This window comes from Phodopus roborovskii, unplaced genomic scaffold (genome assembly GCF_943737965.1).
Source record: "Phodopus roborovskii unplaced genomic scaffold, PHOROB, whole genome shotgun sequence".
NCBI lineage: Eukaryota > Metazoa > Chordata > Mammalia > Rodentia > Cricetidae > Phodopus > Phodopus roborovskii.
The window spans coordinates 71318212-71336679 of record NW_026126418.1 but is presented as its reverse complement, the minus strand read 5'-3'; the positions used below and the strand labels follow the sequence as shown (position 1 = coordinate 71336679).

Below are 18468 nucleotides of genomic sequence, written 5' to 3'. Positions count from 1 at the left end.
CCAAACAACAACAACAACAGGGCAGGAGTAGTATATCAGGTTAAGAGCACCCACTGCTCTTCCTTAGGACCAAGTTCAGTCCTCAGCCTCCATACGAAGCTGCTCAACTGCCTTTAATTCCAGCTCCAGGAGATCTGACACCCCTTTCCGTTTCCATGGGTGCTCATATACATGTGACCTATGTTTGCATATACACAAATAAAAACAATAACAAAAATCTTAAATGGAGGGAAGGACTAGAAAGATGGCTCAGCAGTTAAGAGCACTGACTACACTGAGACAGAGAATCCCTGTCTCAAAAAATTAAAACAAAACAAAACACACTGGCTATTCTTCAGAAGTCCTGGATTTCCAGGACAGTTTGTTCCCAGCACCCACTTGGTGGCTCAAAAGCTTCTGTAAATCCAGTTCCAGGGGCTCTAACGCCCTCTTCTCGCTGTTCTGGGCATAGCATATGCAGGCAAAACACCCATACACATAAATACATTGTTTAAATTAGCAAACAAACCGAGTGGTGGTGATGCGCACCTTTAGTCCCAGCACTGGGGAGGCAGAGGCCGGTGGATCTCTGTGAGTTCCAGGCTTGCCTGGTCTACATAGTTCCAAGACAGCCAGGGCTACACACAAAAAACCCTGTTTTGAAAAGCCAAATGCAAAAAGAAAAAATATTAACAAACAAAATAAACAGGGCCAGAGAGATGGCTCAGCAGGTAATGGCGCTGGCCCTGAGATTGGCCACAGAGCCCTTAAAAAGTGGAAGAAGAGCACTGACTCTAGGGAGTTGTTCTCTCTGACCTTCACCCATGCGCTACAGTTTTCTTCTGCCCCACACACAAATAACACATAAAACTTAAAAGCAAAAAGTCGGGTGGTGGTGGCACAAGCCCTTAATCCCAGCACTCCGGAGGCAAAGGTAGGCAGATCTCTGTGAGTTTGAGGCCAGCCTGGTCTACAAAGCTACACAGAGAAACCCTGTCTCAAAAAAAAAAAGAGAGAGAGAGAGAAAATTTCAGAAGATGGCTCCATGGGTAAATAACTTACTACACAACCTTGAGAACCCAAGTAAAAGAAGCCATGAAAAATCCAGGAGCATGATACCCAATCTCCTATGGCCAATGAGAAAGGAGGCAAGGAATGAAGAATCCTTGCAATGTCTTGGACCAGACCAACACCTGAGGTTATCATCTGTTGTACATATATGCCCCATGCCCCATGTGTTTGTGTGTTTGTGAGTACTCATGTATAAACATACACACAGACACAGATACAAGCATACAATCACACACAGAGAGAACACTTTTTAAAAATATGATTTATCAAAAAAATATGATTTATCTACTATGCATATAGTGTCTTGTCACATGTATGCCTGCATGCCAGAAAAGGTCATTCCTCATTATAGATGGCTATGAGTCAGCATATGATTTCTGGGAATTGAACTCAGGACCTCTGAAAGAGCAGCCAGTGTTCCTAATCTCTGAGCCATCTCTTAAACCCTTTTCTTGGTTTTTCGAGACAGAGTTTCTCTGTAGATCTGGAGCCTGTCCTGGAACTCTGTAGACCAGGCTGGCCTCGACTCACAAGAGATCAGCCTGCCTCTGCCTCCCAAGTGCTGGGATGAAAGGTGTGGGCTAGAAAAAATAGTTTAAAAACCAGGAAACAAACAAACAAAAAAAAATTGGGCAGAAGTGGTGGTGCAAGCCTTTAAGCAGGTGGATCTTGGTTGTTGTTTTGTGTTGTGTTTTGAGACAAGTTTTCTCCGTGTAGTTCTGGCTGTCCTGGAACTCCTTGAAACTCACGCTGTAGACTAGGTCGAGCTACCCTCGAACTCACAGAGATCTGTGTGCCTCTACCTCCTAAGTATTGGGATTAAAGCTGTGCGGCAAGTTTCTGTCAACTAGAGGTCAGCCTGATCTACATAAGGAGTTCTAGGCCAGTCAAGCCCTAGAAATAACCTGTTTCAAACAAATACATCCACAGATATTAAAATAACAAAAAAAAATCTGCATTAATTTTTACCAAGTGCTTCTGCTTTTAGTAAAATGTCCATTCGAGCAAGAGGCAGGCGACCCACAGGCGGCAGGCGACCTACCGCAGGCAGCAGCGCTCCCAGCAAAGCTCCGCCCCTGAGCCCGCCTCTCCCCCTGGCCCCGCCCCGCACTCGACTGCTCGGCTTCCGTGCACACGCAGAGGGCGGGCGCTGGCAGCAGGTGGGCGGGGTGCGGGCAGGGTGCGCGAGGCGGGGCGGGGGGCTGCCGGCTGCGTTCGGCCGGCGCGGCGGCCCTGCGTACGGGCACGCCATGGACTTCAACATGAAGAAGCTGGCGTCGGACGCGGGCATCTTCTTCACCCGGGCGGTGCAGGTGAGGCCTGGCGCGACGCTGCTCCCGGGGCCCGGATGTGGAGCGCGTCCCGAGCACCCTGCAGCAGGAGCCCGTTCCCTGCTGCTGCTGCGGCGGTGCGCGCTGGGGACAGCTCGGGGCCCCTGCTCCCCTGTCCCTGAGCTGCCCTGGGGAGTTCCCAGCGGGGTCAGCTTCAGCTCCCTGATGACCCGGGGTTGGGGCCTGGCCTCCGGTGCCTGGGCACCCGGCAGTACCGGTTTGCAATGACAGGTTTGCCCACTGCCCTGGCGCCTGCACAGCTCGGGAGATGAATGACCACTGGGTGGTTCCTACTTCCCTGCCCTAGCCCAGCGAGTCCTGCCTGGCAGACCCAGGGCCACACACAAATGGCCCAGTCCCTTCTGCAGACCTCAGTTTCCATACCCGTACAATGGGCAGGTTGGTGCCACGGTTCCCCTCAGTCCCTTTCACACGCTTGGATAATCAGGCCGGAAGCTAGGAGTAATTTCCTTTCAGTTCTGCGGGAGGCCTGTTTCCTTTTCCTTCCCAGGCCTAAAGGTTGGCGAGAAGGCTAGCATCTGGCTGGCCGCCCTCAATGGGTTCTGTTCAGGCCATTAATGCTTATATTGGATCAGAAAGAGAAACTGAGGCGAATTGATATCATAGTGAAGGGTTGGAGTCAGAGACGGATGTGAATGCTTCTCTTGTGACCTTGGGGACAGGGCCTTTACCTCACTGGGGCTCTGTTTCTCAGCCCGAGAAATGGGACGAGTGGCCCTCTCTCCTGGGACAGCTCTAACTGCAGTTGCCCTGGTTAAGCCACACCTGTGCAGCATGTGACCTTGCACAGTCACCCAGCCTTACTGTGCCTTTCTGTAAAGCAGGTGTAAGGCTCAGCTTGGCGGCCTTGTCTGCTCCGAGGGTGGGTGTGGGATTCCTGGGCTTCATACCCCTGGGCTGGTCCACCTCTGTACCCCAGGAACAGGTTCTGTATGTTGCCTTTGTGCTACTTGTTGACTCTGTTGGATAGAGCCCCTCTCGCCCTCAGAGGCCCATGTAGCCATGTTTACTGGAAAGCACAGGGTTCCCATGAGACTTAGTGTCCCAGTGGAGATTGCCATTCCCACTCCCAGTTCCAAGCTTGGTGGGCAACCTCCGCACTAGAGAGGGTGCTAGGCCCTTACAGCCCCAGTCTCTGCAGGAGGGGGAAAGCCTGTCCCAGCGTTGGCATGGCAACCACACTATCTCACACATCTGTGAAGAACCTGATATACTGGGTCCTGCCACCTGACCTGGCCAGGCCCACAGAAAGGGCTTGGGCTCCCTGGCTCTCCCTGAGGGGGGCAGGTCTACTGGGTCTCTCACTCACACTTGAACTGGAGCCAGTGCCCAGGCCCAGGCTGGGGTGGAGGAGGGAGTTGAGTGTGTTATAAATAGAGGCTTTCTGTGCTCCACACACCCACCCTCCTGCTGATGCCATCTTGCTGGAAGCTGCGTGCCTTGGACTGGTTCAGGCGTGATCCCCTTCCCCTTCACAGGAAAGGGACTAGGTAGCAGAGGTAACCGTGGTAGTTATCAGGAAAGATGGCTGTATTCTTAATTACCAGTGTGTGGACTGCTCCTGTGGGTGGGTCAGTGTCACTGTGCAAGGCAACAGGACATGCTGAGTAAGCACAGGGACAGTTTTGAAGGATTCACCCACCCCCGTCCCAAAGGGAACAAAGCCACCCCAACTCAAAACCCTTCTTTAAGAGTGATTTTTGGGGTGGTGTCCTCACCAAGGGCCCTAGAGTTGTGACTGAAATGTCAGTCAGCCAGCCAGGGTCTTTGAAGCAGGTGGCAGAGTGGCCCCATCAGGGCAGAGAGATGAGGAAAGCCTGCCACACACATCACATTAGAATACTACGGATAGCATGTGGGTGGTGTGGGTGGGTAGCCACTCCGCTGAGACTTAGCAGTCATCACAGTATAAGCATCTGCAGTGGCTTCACCCTCACAAAGTAAGGCAGGTAGCAATGGGCAAGGGTGGATGCCTGGGGGCTCGGGAAAGCCAGATAAGCATGGGAACTGGTTGGGAACCTGTATGCTTGGTAGCATCCCCGCACACCAGTGAATCCACTCTTGCCACTGGGAGACTTCACAAGTGATAACCCAACTAATACTACCCCGGGGCTGGGCGTAGCTCAGCAGAGGAGTCCACAATACTTGAGGTCCCAGATTCCATATCCAGTATTTCCAAAAAGAAAACTGTTAAGCCCCCACACACTTTATGCTGGCCAGATATCCTGAGATGGATTTTCACCATTTTTCAGGGAGAAAGCCAGACCCCTGGGAGATGCTACATTGCAAAGTGGGGTTCACAGCAGGACCACAGAGACAAGGGCAGGGACTGTGAAGACAGACAGGGAGAGGCTGTGCTGAGCAGGGCAGCTGAGGGAGGAGGCCTTAGAGCAGAGAGAAGTCCACAGCATGCTGCATAATTGATAGCTGCTGAGAGACCTGGTGGCTCCTTGGCTCAACCCCGATGATTCATCACAGAGAATGGCTCTGCATGGCTCCAGCCCCCTGGACTTCAGGACGGCACTTTGCCCAGCCTCAGTGGCTCTATCTGTTCAATGGGAAGCCTGAGTGCCCCAGGCTGCACAGCCATACGCCTTCCTGATCTTACACCTGTAGCAGATTTCACCTTTCCTGTTGGATGATGACCTTGAGGAAGCCTGGTCACCTGGCTTGGGGATAGCTGTTCCTGGGTTTTCCTAGATTAGATGGTGAGGACTTGGACTAGTTTCTGATTATTCCTAGGTGGCCCACATGGCTCTAGCCAGCTCTGACTGGGAACCCATGTGACCTCCCAGGTCCTGGGTACATCCAGCAGCTGGCTCAGATGGGCTGGCAATGTTCACTGTTTACCACACCCAGAGGCCAAACATTCGGCCAGGCTCCCTTCCACACTCCCTCCCTAGACACACTGCCCATCCGCTCCCAGCAGAGCCGTGTGGGCACTTTATACTGGGCACAGGTTCAATTGCCAGCCCTCTCATGTCTAACCCGCATCTTTCCCATCTAACCCTGTAGAACCTGTGAGAAACAGTATTACTGTCTGTTTTCAGAGGAAACTGAAGCCCACAGAGGCAAAGCCGCTTTCCCAGCGTCACACAATCAGCAGGGGCTGAACTGAGATACGAATAGGGTGCCTTTGATTCCAGAACCTGAATTTTTGCTGGCATTCCATGGAGTTCCTTGGTACTCTGGAGCCTTGCTCTGGGCTCCCTCTGTTCCCAAGGACTTGCTACTAAGTTTTCTCCCTCAGCCCTGGTGGCCACCTCTTCAGAGTCTGTACTCACTGGGAACATACATGCTTTTGTGGAGTGAGGGAACTAAGCTGCTCTAAGGCTTCCAGGAACCATGATTCCAATTCACACAACCCCCTTCCTCACCCTAGAAAGAGGCAGCCGAGGGTTGTAACAGGCCACCCTCCAAAAGTTTTTGACCCTGGGACCTCTCCTGCCACTTCCTTACCAGTTCACAGAGGAGAAATTCGGCCAAGCAGAGAAGACTGAGCTTGACGCTCACTTTGAAAACCTCCTGGCTCGGGCAGACAGCACCAAGAACTGGACAGAGCGGATCCTGAGGCAGACTGAGGTGCTGCTGCAACCCAACCCCAGTGAGTGGGTGCGGGGCAGGAGGCAGGTGGGCACCCGGTCCGGCTCAGGGTCCTGGGTGCAAGGCTCGCACACAGGAGCTGAAAGCGGGAATCGAAGAGTATGTGGAGAAAGAGGCATGCAAACTACAAATGCCAGCCTGGGCTCCCTGCCAGGGGCGGGAAAGGGCTTCACCAAAGTCATGTAGGGTAGCTGACTGCAGGAGAAGCCCCAGGAGCAGAAGGCTGGCTTGGAGGCAACTTGCATGTCACCTGTAAACCTTCAGCGTCCCTGAAGTGTCCAAAGAGGCCTGGGACCAAGGCCAAGGCACGGTTCAAACATGTGTTACACACTGTAAATCCTATTAAATGGGGGAGACATAGGAGGTGCTGACTTCAGTGGTGTGTTACTGGGCTTCGAGCTCTGGTACCCTCTCTGTTCTCACAGGGTGGGTGTGGGTGTAAGAAATATGTCTGGAAGTCTTCAGGATGGATGCTGGGTGGGGTGGGGGCTGGCCAGGGTTTGCTCTGTCACTGTGCCTGTCATCTTTGGCTTAGACCGGAGAGCCTGTGGTTCTGGCTGCTGTCTCCCTACAGGTGCTCGAGTGGAAGAGTTCCTGTATGAGAAGCTGGACAGAAAGGTGCCCTCGAGGGTCACCAATGGGGAGCTGCTGGCTCAGTACATGGCAGAAGCAGCCAGCGAGCTGGGGCCAAGCACCCCCTATGGTGAGCAGACCACAGAGCCAGGGGCTGGAGTGAGGAGCACTGTCTCTGGCCCCTTAAATTCCCCCTCCCTTTCTCCCTTCTCCTTCCTTTGTTTTGGATTAGGTTTCACTATTTAAAGCTGACCTTAAAATCACAGAGCTCCACTTGGCTTTGTCATCTGAATGCTGGGGTTGAGGGTATAGGCCCCAACTTTCTCCTGTTTAAAAATGACAGAGATAGCTGACGGCGGTGGTGGCGCACGCCTTTAATTCCAGCATTTGGGAGGCAGAGGCAGGTGGGTCTCTGTGAGTTAGAGACCAGCCTGGTCTACTGAGAAAGAAGTTCCAGGACAGGCTCCAAAGCTACACAAAAAACTCCGTCTGGAAAAACAAAACAAAACAACAATTAAAAAAAAAAACAAACAAAGAAAGAAAAAAAAGAGATAAACTGAGTTTATTCTGAATATAAGATCTTCCGTGAATGTAGATGAGAATCAAATCCGCAACCAGTTTAGGGATGCTTATATGTGTGTGTATGGTGTGTGTGTATGTATGTGTATATGTGGCATGTATGTATGAATGTTGTTTCTGTGGTACTGGAGTTGGGACCTGGGACCCTGTGCATGCTTGGCAAGCACTCTCCTACTGACCTACCCCCGAGCCCTAGATTGTGTGTGTGTGCAGGTAGGTGCACACATATGCATGTGGGAGCCAAAGGTCCAAACTTAGGCATCTTTCACTCTGTTCTACGGGACAGTGGTGCTTGCTTGCTGATTAGGCTAGGCTGGCTGGCCAGTAAGCCTCTGGATAAGCCTTGTCTCAACTCTGAACTCTGAGAGTCCAATCAGGTGTCACCATGCTGCTGTTCCTGTGTGCTCTGGCGATTGATCTCAGGTCCCCGTGCTTGCGCATAGTACACTTTCCTGGCTGAGCTGTCCCCAGTCCTGATAGTCTGCTTTTCTTTCCTTTTTTTTTTTTTTTAAATTTTTTTATTTAAAAGTTTGGTTTTTAATTTTTTTAAATTTTATGTACCAACCATAGCTCCACCTCCCTCCCCTCCTCCCGCTCTCCCCCTTCACATTCCCCCAGCCCATACCCATACTCCATCCACTCCTTAGTAAGGGTAAGGACTCCCATGGGGAGTCAACAAAGTCTGGCATATCAAGTTGAGGCACGACCAACTCCCCCTCCCCCCTTTTGAGGCTGAGAAAGGTATCTCACCATAGGGAACGGGCTCCAAAAAGTCAGTCCTGGTCCCACTGCCAGTGGCCTCACAGACTGCCCAAGCCCCACAGCTGTCATCCACATTCTGAGGGTCTAGTTCTGTCCTATGCAGGTTCCCCTGTTCAGTCCAGAGTCACTAGCTTGGGTCAGCCATCTGGGTTTCCCCATTATGATCTTGACCCCTTTTCTCATGCAATCCCTCCTCCCCTCCTCCCTCTCCTCTAGGAGCTCGGCTCAGTGCTTAGCTGTGGATCTCTGTATCTGCTTCCATCAGTTACTAGATGAAGGTTCAATGATGACAGAGTAGTTGTCAATTAGGAGAAAGCCAGTTCAGGCACCGTCTCCACTATTGCTAGGAGTCTTAACTGGGGTCATCCTTATGGATTCCTGGGAGTTTCCCTAGCACCAGATTTCTCCCTAACCCCATAATAGCTGCCTCTATCAAGATTTCTCTTTCCTTGCTCTCCTTCTCTGTCCATCCCCAAGTTCAACCATCCCATTCCCTCATGTTCTCCTCCCCACTCCCATACCCCCCCCCCATTTACTCAGGAGCTCTTATCTATTTCCCCTTCTCAGGGATATCCATGCATGTCTCTCTTAGGGTCTCCCTTGTTACTTAGCTTCTCCAAGGTTATGGATTGTAGTCCGGTAATTCTTTTCTTTATGTCTAATATCCACTTAGGAGTGAGTACATAGAGTGTTTATCTTTTTAGGTCTGAATTACTTCACTCAGGATTTTTTCCCCCTAGTTCCATTCATTTGCCTGCAAATTTCATTGGGTTTCTTTGTTTGTTTGATTTGATTTGATTTTTTGGAGATAGGGTTTCTCTGTGTAACAAGCCCTGGCTGTCCTGGAACTAGCTCTATAAACCAGGCTAGCCTCTAACTCACAGAGATCTGCCTGCCTCTGCCTCCCAAATGCTGGGATTAAAGGCGTGCGCCACCAACACCCAGCAAAATGTCATTGCTTTTTTTAACCACTAAGTATTATTCCATTGTGTAAACATACTACATTTTCTTCTGATATGTGCTTTTCTTTTTTTGAGATAGGGTTTTTTGAGACTGGCTGGCCTGGAACTCACAGAGATCCACCTGCTTCTCTCTCCTGAGTGCTGGGATTAAAGGTGTGCACCATCACTGCCTGGCTTGATATGAGCTTTTCAATGGGATCTTCTATACCCACAACCTAACTTTAAAAAAAGATTTCTTTTTATACGTGTGGGTGTTTTGCCTGCATATATGTATTGCACCACCTGTGTGCTAGAAGAGGATGTCAGATCTCCTGGAGCTGGGGTTACAGGCAATGTGAACCTTCCTGATATGGTGATGGGAACTGCACTCTAGTCCTCTGAAGAGTATCCAGTGATCTTAACTGCTGAGACATCTCTCCAGCTCATAATTAGTCATTGTCTTGCAGATCTATGTTCTTGCTGGCACACCTCATTCTCTCTTCTTTCATTTCAGAATTTTATTCAAATATGCCATAACATATACCTGGTTTATATTATATACTCCAGTGCGTTTAGAGTTGTACACACATCTCCATAGGCCAATTGAAAAAAAAAAATCCCTCACCTCATCTAAAAGTGTCCCTTTATATAGTCAATCCTGGTTCCCAGCTCAGGCTACCAATAACATTTCTTTGCTCTGTTTTCCACTGTACCAGCCCCATATTTAACCTGTTAAGAACTTGCCGGGCTGGGGATCTGACTCAGCTAATTGATGATGCCTGCAGCTTTATCTCTAGCAATACATAAACCTGGTATGGTAGCAAAGAGAAAGAAATTGCCAAAGTTTTTTTTTTTTCCAATTGGCATTTTATACTCCACTAGTAGTAAACTTGATCTTCAGCTGTCTGAATTTTAAAGCTCCTGGCTTTTTCTCAACCCTCCTAATGCTGTGGCCCCTTAATATAGCTCCTCATGCTGTGATGATCCCAACCATAACATTATTTTTGTCACTACTTCATAACTGTAATGTTTCCCTATGGTCTTCGGCAACCCCTGTGAAAGGGTAACTTGAGACAACACAGAGGTTGGGAACTACTGGCCTTGCATATGATCTATCTTGGGGTTGTTCTAGGTTCACTTGACAGGATCATGTGTTGCAGGCCACAGCATTGTTCAGGAGGGTTGGCTGTTGATGGTGTCATCTGCTGTGTTCTTGCTGACTGTCTCACCCTGGTTATTGAGAAAGAGCAGGGAATTTTCCAGCTGTTTTGTTTTTTCACTGTTTGTAGTTTGCCAGTGTTTGGTGTGTATATTCCAGAGCCTTATTAGGTCCACATGTTTATCTTTCTGATGAATTGGTGTGTGTGTGTGTGTGTGTGTGTGTGTGTGTGTGTGTGTGTGTGTCCATGCAAATGTGTAGGACAGAAGTCAATTTTGGATGTCTTCCCCCATTGCTCTCTCATTGAAACTGTAGCTCATGTGTCCTGCTAAACCGGGTAGCCATTGCACGCCAGGGATCTACCTGTCTCCACTGCCATCTGTAACGAAGGTTATAGATGCATGCCACTTCACTGACTTCTATGTACGTTCTGGGGATCTGAATTCAAGTCCCCGTGCTTGTGCAGCAGTCACCGGGTGATTCCCCCCAGCCCTAGACTGACTGACTGTATGGTCCCTTGCAGTACCATTGCAGTCCTCAGTGGTGTGAGTTTGTATTCTCAAACTCGAGAGGCTGAGTATGGAAAGCATCTAAGTCTAGAAGCCCGAGATCAGCTTGGCCAACAGAGTAACACTCCATCTCAAAACTAAAATTAAAATGCTACTTGTTGTCTCTTGTCAGACTTTTTGCCTGAAACTCCATTTTGTTTGATAACTGTATGGCTACTTAGATCCAGTGTCAGTATTTGCATAGTATCTTTTCTTCTCAACCTGTTTATTATATCATAACATCTCAAGCATGGCTCTTACCAGTGGCAATTAGTATAAACAGTATTTGATAGTTTTGAAGATATCAGATAGTCATTGCCTTTTCCTTAGAGTGCTTAATCCATTTACATTTTAGTAATTATTGATGTGGTTAGAGTTTTTTCATTTAGGTCTTTGTTAATTTTTGTCTTTCTTTACTGCCTCCTTTTATATTATATTATAGGTATTTTCTATTATATTTTCTTCTTCTTTTCTTTTTGTCAGTACGAAGTATTTAACCCTGGGCTCAACATGTACTCTACCACTGAGCTCATCCCAGATCCTTATCCCCCACCTTTTTTTTTTTTTTTTTGAAACAGTGTCTTGGGCTCTAATTCTGGATCTTCCACTCTCAGCCTCCCAGCAGATGAGATTATGGGCCTGGCCTGCCCACCATTCCCAGCTTACTCTTCTTATTTCAAGCTAGCTCCCGAGGAGCTATCAGGGGTCAGCACATGTCAGCCATTATTGGTCAGTGACTGTTTTTATCAGTCAGTGTATTTAAAGGTTGAGCAGTTTACAAACTGAGCTAGGTTTTGCCTGAGGGGTACATACATGGCTTTCTGTTCAGCCCAGGGTGGGAAGTTACTGGTGTGTTCTCCAGCCTGTTTTGGGCATGCTACAGGTGTGCTTGCTGGGAGGCATTCAGGATGTACTGGGACTTTTCTGGGTTGTGCTAAATTCTGGCAGGGGTGGTGCCCTGCTTTTTCCACCAGGCCTCCAGCTGCAGGTTGGCTGCTATTGGCCTTTGCTGCTGTTGTCAGTAACGTCACCTGGGACATTTCTCTCCAGTCAGCCTTATTAGCAGTTGCATAGGAAAATGGCCATGTCACCAGGGTAGAAAGCCACTGTCCAGGAAGAGGTGGCACATCCCCAGGATAATGCCCTTCATTGTTCTTACCAGGGTCCACTTGTTCTTCAGAAAATGCCTTTCCATTTGTTTCTGTGCCTTTGATCAATTTCCAGACTCTGGAAGTTGATGTCCTTGACTTGTGGGGGGAGATTTGTCAAACTCCTTTTTCTCATTCTAGCACTCCCAACCCTTTGGTTTGTTCTCGAGACACTAGGCCTCATCCCATGCCTGCTAAGCCCCAGGAGCCCCTGTCCATCTTTTTAGGGCCACAGTGCTTCATGCTGGATGTCCACCTGTCTGTTCCAGGTTGGCAACTCTGTAGTTCGCCTGGCAGACCTCCAGAGGACAGAGTGGCTTGAGTCCTGCCCCTCCCTCACACTACAACTCTGTCTTCCTAGGGAAAACACTAATCAAGGTGTCAGAAGCTGAAAAACGCCTGGGAGCAGCAGAACGGGACTTCATCCACACTGCCTCCCTCAGCTTCCTCACACCCTTGCGCAACTTCCTGGAAGGGGACTGGAAAACAATTTCGGTGAGGAGTCTGGGACCACTCCTCTGAACTCTGTGCACAGGCTGTCAACTCAGGCAGGGAATCTGGACCTCTCCAGAGGTGGCTCCTATAGGCTGAGTGACCAAGAATGGCTGTCCATGTCCTGGGTCTCGGTTTCCCAGGGGTCCCTGGCCAGGCCTGGGCTTGTCTCATTGTTCCTGTCATCCACCCTGCAGAAGGAGAGGCGACTCCTGCAGAACCGGCGCCTTGACCTGGATGCCTGCAAAGCACGGCTAAAGAAGGCCAAGGCAGCAGAAGCCAAAGCCACGGTAAGTGCCCCTGCTTCTCCCTTTGTCCCCAAGCTCTGTTGGGGTTCCAGAGATGGGGCACACAGGGACCTGGTGTGTGGCATGCTCTTTCTCCCTAGCTGGAGCTAGACTGTGCTGACTGGTCAGGTCATGGTTTCTGTCCCCACCACATGGTTGCTCCTATTAAGTAGGAAGGCTCACAGTGCCTTTAACTGAGCTGGGCAGCCTGCAAGCCTCCTGGGTGTCAGATGGAATTCTTGCATGCCTCTCCTGCCTCTGTGGATGCTCAGCCTGGCCCTGTCTGGGCATGGCTCCCTTACTAACTCTTCACTTGCTGCTTGAACATGGGTACAACGTGCCCTATGCTTAGGCTCCCTTAGGCTGAAGGCTGTGGAGCACTAGAGCTGGCCAGCCCCCAAGCCCCATGCAGGGATTGTCTGAAGAGCAGGGCCTGGGTCATCCTGCTCCTCCTTCACCCCACAGCCCACTGGGACGTGCTCAACCAGGACAGACCAGGCTGAGCTGATTTGACAGGGTTAGGCCAGGAGGGCTGCTTAAGTTGTAAGGGACCTAACAGCCACCTCAGGTCCTGAGAAACTCCTAGGCCCAGGGCATGTTTGGAAACTCCTCTATACTTCTCAGACCCTAGCTGAGGAAAATGGCTCTCCACTGCCCATAATGCATTTTCGTCGTGTTCTCCCTACAGCATGATCAGTGTGGTTGCTGGGGCTTACACTGCCTCCAGCAAGAGCCATAGCAGGCTCCCAAGTCAACCAGGTATGCAGGGCACTCATGTGAAGAGAGTGACCTGTGGCTGTTGTGATCACTTGTCAATCACCTGGGCAGAAGAGCCCCACCCCGTTATGTCTGTCTTTTCCTAGTCAACTGCAGAATGACTGCTTCTCCCCTTGGGGCCCATAGATCCTTGGGCCTGTGAGTCAAGTGAGGCAGGAGCACTGTCCCTAGGGACTCATGTGTGCCACCCAGGACTCCTGAGGGTGGCTTGTGAGTGTCCTTCCAGTCCTATGCCCACCTCACGCTGGGCTGGCTATGCCTGCTTTCGCTTGCTGTGGACTTGACTAACTCTCTGTTTTTGTTCCTTTCCGTTCTGCTTTGGGTAACTTGGCTCAGTGTGAGGGAGATGTGAGTATACCTGTCCCATGTGCTGTGCTGCTTCTGATCCACCCGTCCTGTCCCAGGGTCCAAGCGGTGGGGCCAAGCCAGGGCATGCCCTTAGGCTTTGCAATCAGCTGGCCTCCATGCAGTCTCTGGTTTGCGGGGATGCAGGCAGGCATCAAGGCCTGTGAGGCAGCTTCTTGCAAATGTCAAAAGCCTGTCACTCTGTCTATCTGTGCATCATCTATCTACTCTTGTGGGGAGGGATCTGGCCTCAATGGAGAGGCAGGGACTGTGGTGAAATTCTGAGCTGGAGAAAGCTGTGGTGGGGAGGACTTGTGTGCCTGAGACCCGAAAGTGGGGCAGGCCCAGCCTGTAGCTCCCTTGGACTCTCAGCACATCTGTCGTTGATCCCCCAAGCCTGTCCCATCTCCAGATGGTTGGAGCAGGCGCAAAGGATCTATGTTGTATCTGTCTGGGTCCTCCTGTCCCTGGGGCCAGGGTTTCTTGTGTCTCCTTATGTAGGAGACTCCGGGGCCACCTCTTGGCCTCAACACTGGTCCTGGCCCAGGGTGACCCCCCTCCCCCATGAACTCTGTTCCCCGCCAGACGGTGCCTGACTTTCAGGAGACTAGACCTCGTAATTACATTCTCTCGGCCAGCGCCTCTGCGGTAAGCATCCTTTCCACCAAGCCCTGCCCCACCCTGGCCTCCTCTGACCACAACTCCTGCCACTGGCTCTGCTAGCACAGGACCAGAAGCCAGCAGGTGAGGCAAAGCCCTGCTCATGTGGCAGGCTGCCCAGAGAGGCTGAGAGGCATCTCAGAACAGGGAAGTGATAACTCTGGCTTCTTCCTATGCAAAGTAGATGTTTTGTCCAGCTGCACAGAGCCATGTCCTTAGGACAGCACACTATACCACCTTTAGGGAACCTGAGATATCTTCCATTCTATGTTCTTCCCTACAAGGGGACACTGCCCCAACATCTTTATTGTTCAGGCAGGGATGGACCCTGGGGTTAGAGAAGAGGCTGACTGAGCTTACTTCCTGACTAGTCAACTGTTTGCCTTAGTGCCATTGAGCTTGCAAGCAGGATGGCCAGGGAAGCACCTGGAAAGCAAGCGGAAGCCAGTTGGGGGAGCAGAGTGGAGGCAAGTTAGAAGGAGGCAGGCTAGGCTGCTACAGTAGCCTGGGTAATTGGTGTACACTGTGTTGGGTGGACAGACACATGCCTCCATTCTTGTAGCAAGCTCTGTCCTCTGGTTGAAACTGTCTTGTACCAGCCATCTGGCCCTGTGCTCCTGTTCTGAACATGCCATTGTATGGTTTGTGCCTTTCATCATTCCATGGCTGGCAGTGGTCTTTGAGATGTCAGCTATGTTCATGCTCAGTACTGTTACATGAGCCCCCACCATGGCACATGACGATGATGATGCTTCCTCCCACTGTGGGCTGTGCACTCTGCTAGTCCAGTTCAGCAGTCCACCCATGTGTCAGGGTGTTATCCTAGGCCAGATTTCCACAAGTGGCCGTAAATTGGGTCTCCTAAGTCATGGTGGGGGGAGGGGGTATCTTTCTTCCCTAGACTCTGGATGACACTTCCCGCTCCCCTCCCTGGGCCGAGTTGAAGGAGAAACACCCTGGAGGGTGGAGGCTGCCCTGTTTTTTTCTTTTGCCACTGGCCCCCAGTGTGACTCTGGCCCGAGGCTGCCTTTCTCTGCCGGAGGACAGAAAGGTTCAGTGACTGGCCCAGGGTCACTTGTCCTGTCCTGCCTCCAAGCAGGAGTCAGGGTGGGGTGGGGACATTTGGTCTCTAAGACCCACTTAGAGTTGGGGGTGGCTGTAGGAAAAGTACAAGCAAGACTTCCCAGCTGGCTGGCCCTGCATGCAGCATGCTAGATGGGAAATGGTGTCATTTCCCTGTCCTAATAGCAAACCTTGTTCCAGCCTCAGCTCCTGGTTGGGCTGAGGTAGATTATGCAGGCTAGGGTGGGCAGCAGAGTGGTTAGGTCCCCGGGAGCTGGGACAAGGAACAGGCTGTGGTATCTGGCTGTCCTTCCCCCTTCACTGATGATGCCCACATTTTCTTCCCTGCTTGCTGGTGCTGTTGTGGTCTCCACAGCTTTGGAACGATGAAGTAGACAAGGTGAGTTGGGGCCTAGGGAGGCAAGGTCTAGGTTGGTAGAGGTCCAGGCCTAGCTGCTGCTATAGATAGGTGTCTATAGCACTGGATTCTGCCTTACACTCGTTGGGGCTACTGGTTGGTGATACCAAATCCCTCTCTGGGAAATAGTTGCTGTGCAGCACATTAAGTCCTGAAGAGGCAACTCTTGATAGATAGATCCTACCCTGACGAGTGGTCTGTCCTTGAAGCTACCCACAGATCCCAAGTTGGCGCTGGCTTCTCTGCATGCTGTTTCTAGGTGCAAAGCCAGGCAACTGTGTTCCTAGAGGACGGGTATTGTTCCCAGTAGGCCCGAGGGTACAGGGAAAGCTGGTGGTGGAAGGGATGCAGGATGGGGGCTGTGCTCTTTACTGTCTGCCTGACCTAGGCTGAGCAAGAGCTTCGAGTGGCCCAGACAGAGTTTGACCGGCAGGCAGAAGTGACTCGTCTCCTGCTGGAGGGGATCAGCAGCACCCACGTGAGTCCTGAAGGGTCTCAACACAAGCAGGGACCACAGAGCCAGCCCACAGACTGGGTGTCCTAACCTTATTCAACCGTGCCTGGAGTATGGTCTAGCAGGGGACAGGATGGGGATGGTCGATGTTGAGGCCAGAGGCTAGATGAAGCCCAACCTCTTCCTTTCAGGTGAACCACCTTCGCTGCCTCCATGAATTTGTCAAGTCTCAGACAACTTACTATGCACAATGCTACCGGCACATGCTGGATCTGCAGAAACAACTAGGCAGGTGTGACTGGACCCAGGTCTCTGGGACCCCCTATCTCCTAGACCTAGTGAATGGCTCAATGCTTCTGGCCAAGGGCCTACTCTTCAGAGCTCAGAAAATCACACAGCACATGATATTAGACTGGAGGCTCTGCCTAGAACCCCACCTGGGTATCATATGGTATGCCTCAGAGGGCTGCCATCAGTGACAAAAGTCACGGGGTGGGTCTCAGCAGTTTCTAGTGTTTGGGCTGGGGAGATGGGCAGGGACAAGCAGGCGGGATGATCTCAGCCTATTTTGTTTTTCTCTTTGTGCTGCCAGCTCCCAGGGCACTATGTAAGTTATTGGTGGGTACGGCCTCCTTGTGTTTAGAGTTGGCTGATGTCTCCGGTATAGAGAGTATGTGGAACTCTAAGGTCAGCACTGGCTGAGACACCCTCATTTCTCTAGATTTCCAGGCACCTTTGTGGGCACTACAGAACCTGCCTCCCCACCCCTGAGCAGCACCTCACCCACCACCACTGTAGCCACCATGCCTGTGGTACCCACAGGGACAGGCTTGGCCCCTCCAGAAGAGGCAGCACTTTGTCTAGAGGAGGTGGCTCCCCCAGCCAGTGGGACCCGAAAGGCTCGGGTGCTCTACGACTACGAGGCAGCTGACAGCAGTGAGCTGGCCCTGTTGGCTGATGAGGTGGGTCTACACAACCCTGTTCATTCTGGAATCCCTGGGCCCTAGGGAGGAGCTGTGGGAGTCAGAGGAAGCGACTGACTATAGGTCTTAAGCAGTCCCTAACCTGACATGGCCCAATATAGCCCTGTATGTAATGCAGCAACTTTTACACCTGCTTAGTCCTGGGGCCACAAACACCTATTTCCAGGGCAAAAGTTCCTTCTCTGGTCCCCACAGCTCATCACTGTCTACAGCCTGCCTGGCATGGACCCTGACTGGCTCATTGGTGAGAGAGGCAACAAGAAGGGCAAGGTCCCTGTCACCTACTTGGAACTTCTCAGCTAAGCAGCCTCCTTCCAAGCCCTGCTAACTTACCTTGTTTGCTGGAGACATACCTTTTTAGGATAGGGAATCTAACCCTATTCTGGCTATAGGCCTGTCATTCAGCAGTAAAGAACCCACAACAACAGAATGGCTCCAGGCCCCTCTGCTAGCCCTGCTTCTGACCTGCATCCCTGCATACTTCAGGCTTCCCAGCTCCCTTAAGGCAGGCGGGATACTACATTTGGTACCACAATATGCTGGGGATGCTCTTGGCGTGCAGATTACATCTACCTTCTAGCTGCAGAAGGTTGAGGGGGACAGCAGTAAACAGGGCTAACAGTCAGGGACTGGACAGTCTGGCAGGGGACCAGAGGGTTGGTCAGGGCAGCAGCACCAGGTGCTGCCCTCCCCTCCTTCCGTCACAGCTTTGGCTGAGTGCAGTGGCTACAGCCATCACTCATGCAATTTCTAATTGGCATTCTTTCTTCTGCCTGTCTGCTTGCTCTCTGGCAAATAAATTGTTTGTGTGTAAATCGCTTGGGCTCTTGTCAGGGTATCAGAGTGCATGAGTGTCCCTGGAAGCGTGATGGTTAAACTTCACCGTCTCCCTTCTCTGGGTAGGGTTTTCGAGGAGCCACAGCACAAGCTTATTCCCAGAGTGCAGACCAGAGGAAAAGTCCATATAGTGTCCAAATTCCCAGCGTCCCATACATGAAACTGCACAATACTTTGTGTCTAAGGAAAACTTCCCTAAATTGGGACCCACTGGACTGCAATGGCTTGCCTGCCAAGAGGGAAGCTTCAGTAGCCAACAGCTGTGGGCTCAGCCGGGAGCTATGAGGGATCAGACATCAGCACCTACCTCTTCAAGGTACTATAGTTTGCAAGAGGCAGGCAGTCACTTAAGCCTATATTAGCCTGACTCTGGGAACATCCAATGTGGTCATGTTTTATTTTAGGTGGTCCCAGCTATAAATTGAGGCTGTACCTGGT

The 18468-nt window shown here is 51.1% G+C and overlaps 1 protein-coding gene across 4 annotated transcripts; it reads left to right on the top strand.

Annotated features, from left to right (window-relative positions):
- The first annotated feature begins 2158 nt into the window (after window positions 1-2158).
- On the top strand, window positions 2159-18008 carry Sh3glb2 (SH3 domain containing GRB2 like, endophilin B2). Of its 4 annotated transcripts, XM_051185086.1 has the most exons (12): window positions 2195-2363; window positions 5865-6006; window positions 6580-6708; window positions 12077-12210; window positions 12405-12497; window positions 14202-14264; window positions 15178-15327; window positions 15715-15738; window positions 16145-16234; window positions 16402-16502; window positions 16932-17172; window positions 17389-18008. In XM_051185086.1, exons 1-12 carry the CDS (start codon window positions 2301-2303, stop codon window positions 17494-17496), a joined length of 1338 nt encoding a protein of 445 aa, XP_051041043.1. In that variant the 5' UTR covers window positions 2195-2300; the 3' UTR covers window positions 17497-18008. The 4 variants fall into 4 exon arrangements, with proteins under 4 accessions (XP_051041046.1, XP_051041043.1, XP_051041044.1 ...); XM_051185089.1 differs by lacking the exon at window positions 5865-6006 and having other exon boundaries at window positions 2159-2363; XM_051185087.1 differs by lacking the exon at window positions 15178-15327 and having other exon boundaries at window positions 2196-2363.
- Window positions 18009-18468: the final 460 nt, after the last annotated feature.

What these genes read in the sequence shown, in the direction of transcription:
- Sh3glb2 (XM_051185086.1), top strand. Translation starts at nt 2,301, where the DNA reads ATGGACTTCAACATGAAGAAGCTGGCGTCGGACGCGGGCATCTTCTTC. An exon ending in GGAACGATGAAGTAGACAAG is followed by an intron (nt 15,739 to 16,144) that starts GTGAGTTGGGGC and finishes TGCCTGACCTAG; the next exon opens with GCTGAGCAAGAGCTTCGAGT. An exon ending in CTGCAGAAACAACTAGGCAG is followed by an intron (nt 16,503 to 16,931) that starts GTGTGACTGGAC and finishes TCATTTCTCTAG; the next exon opens with ATTTCCAGGCACCTTTGTGG.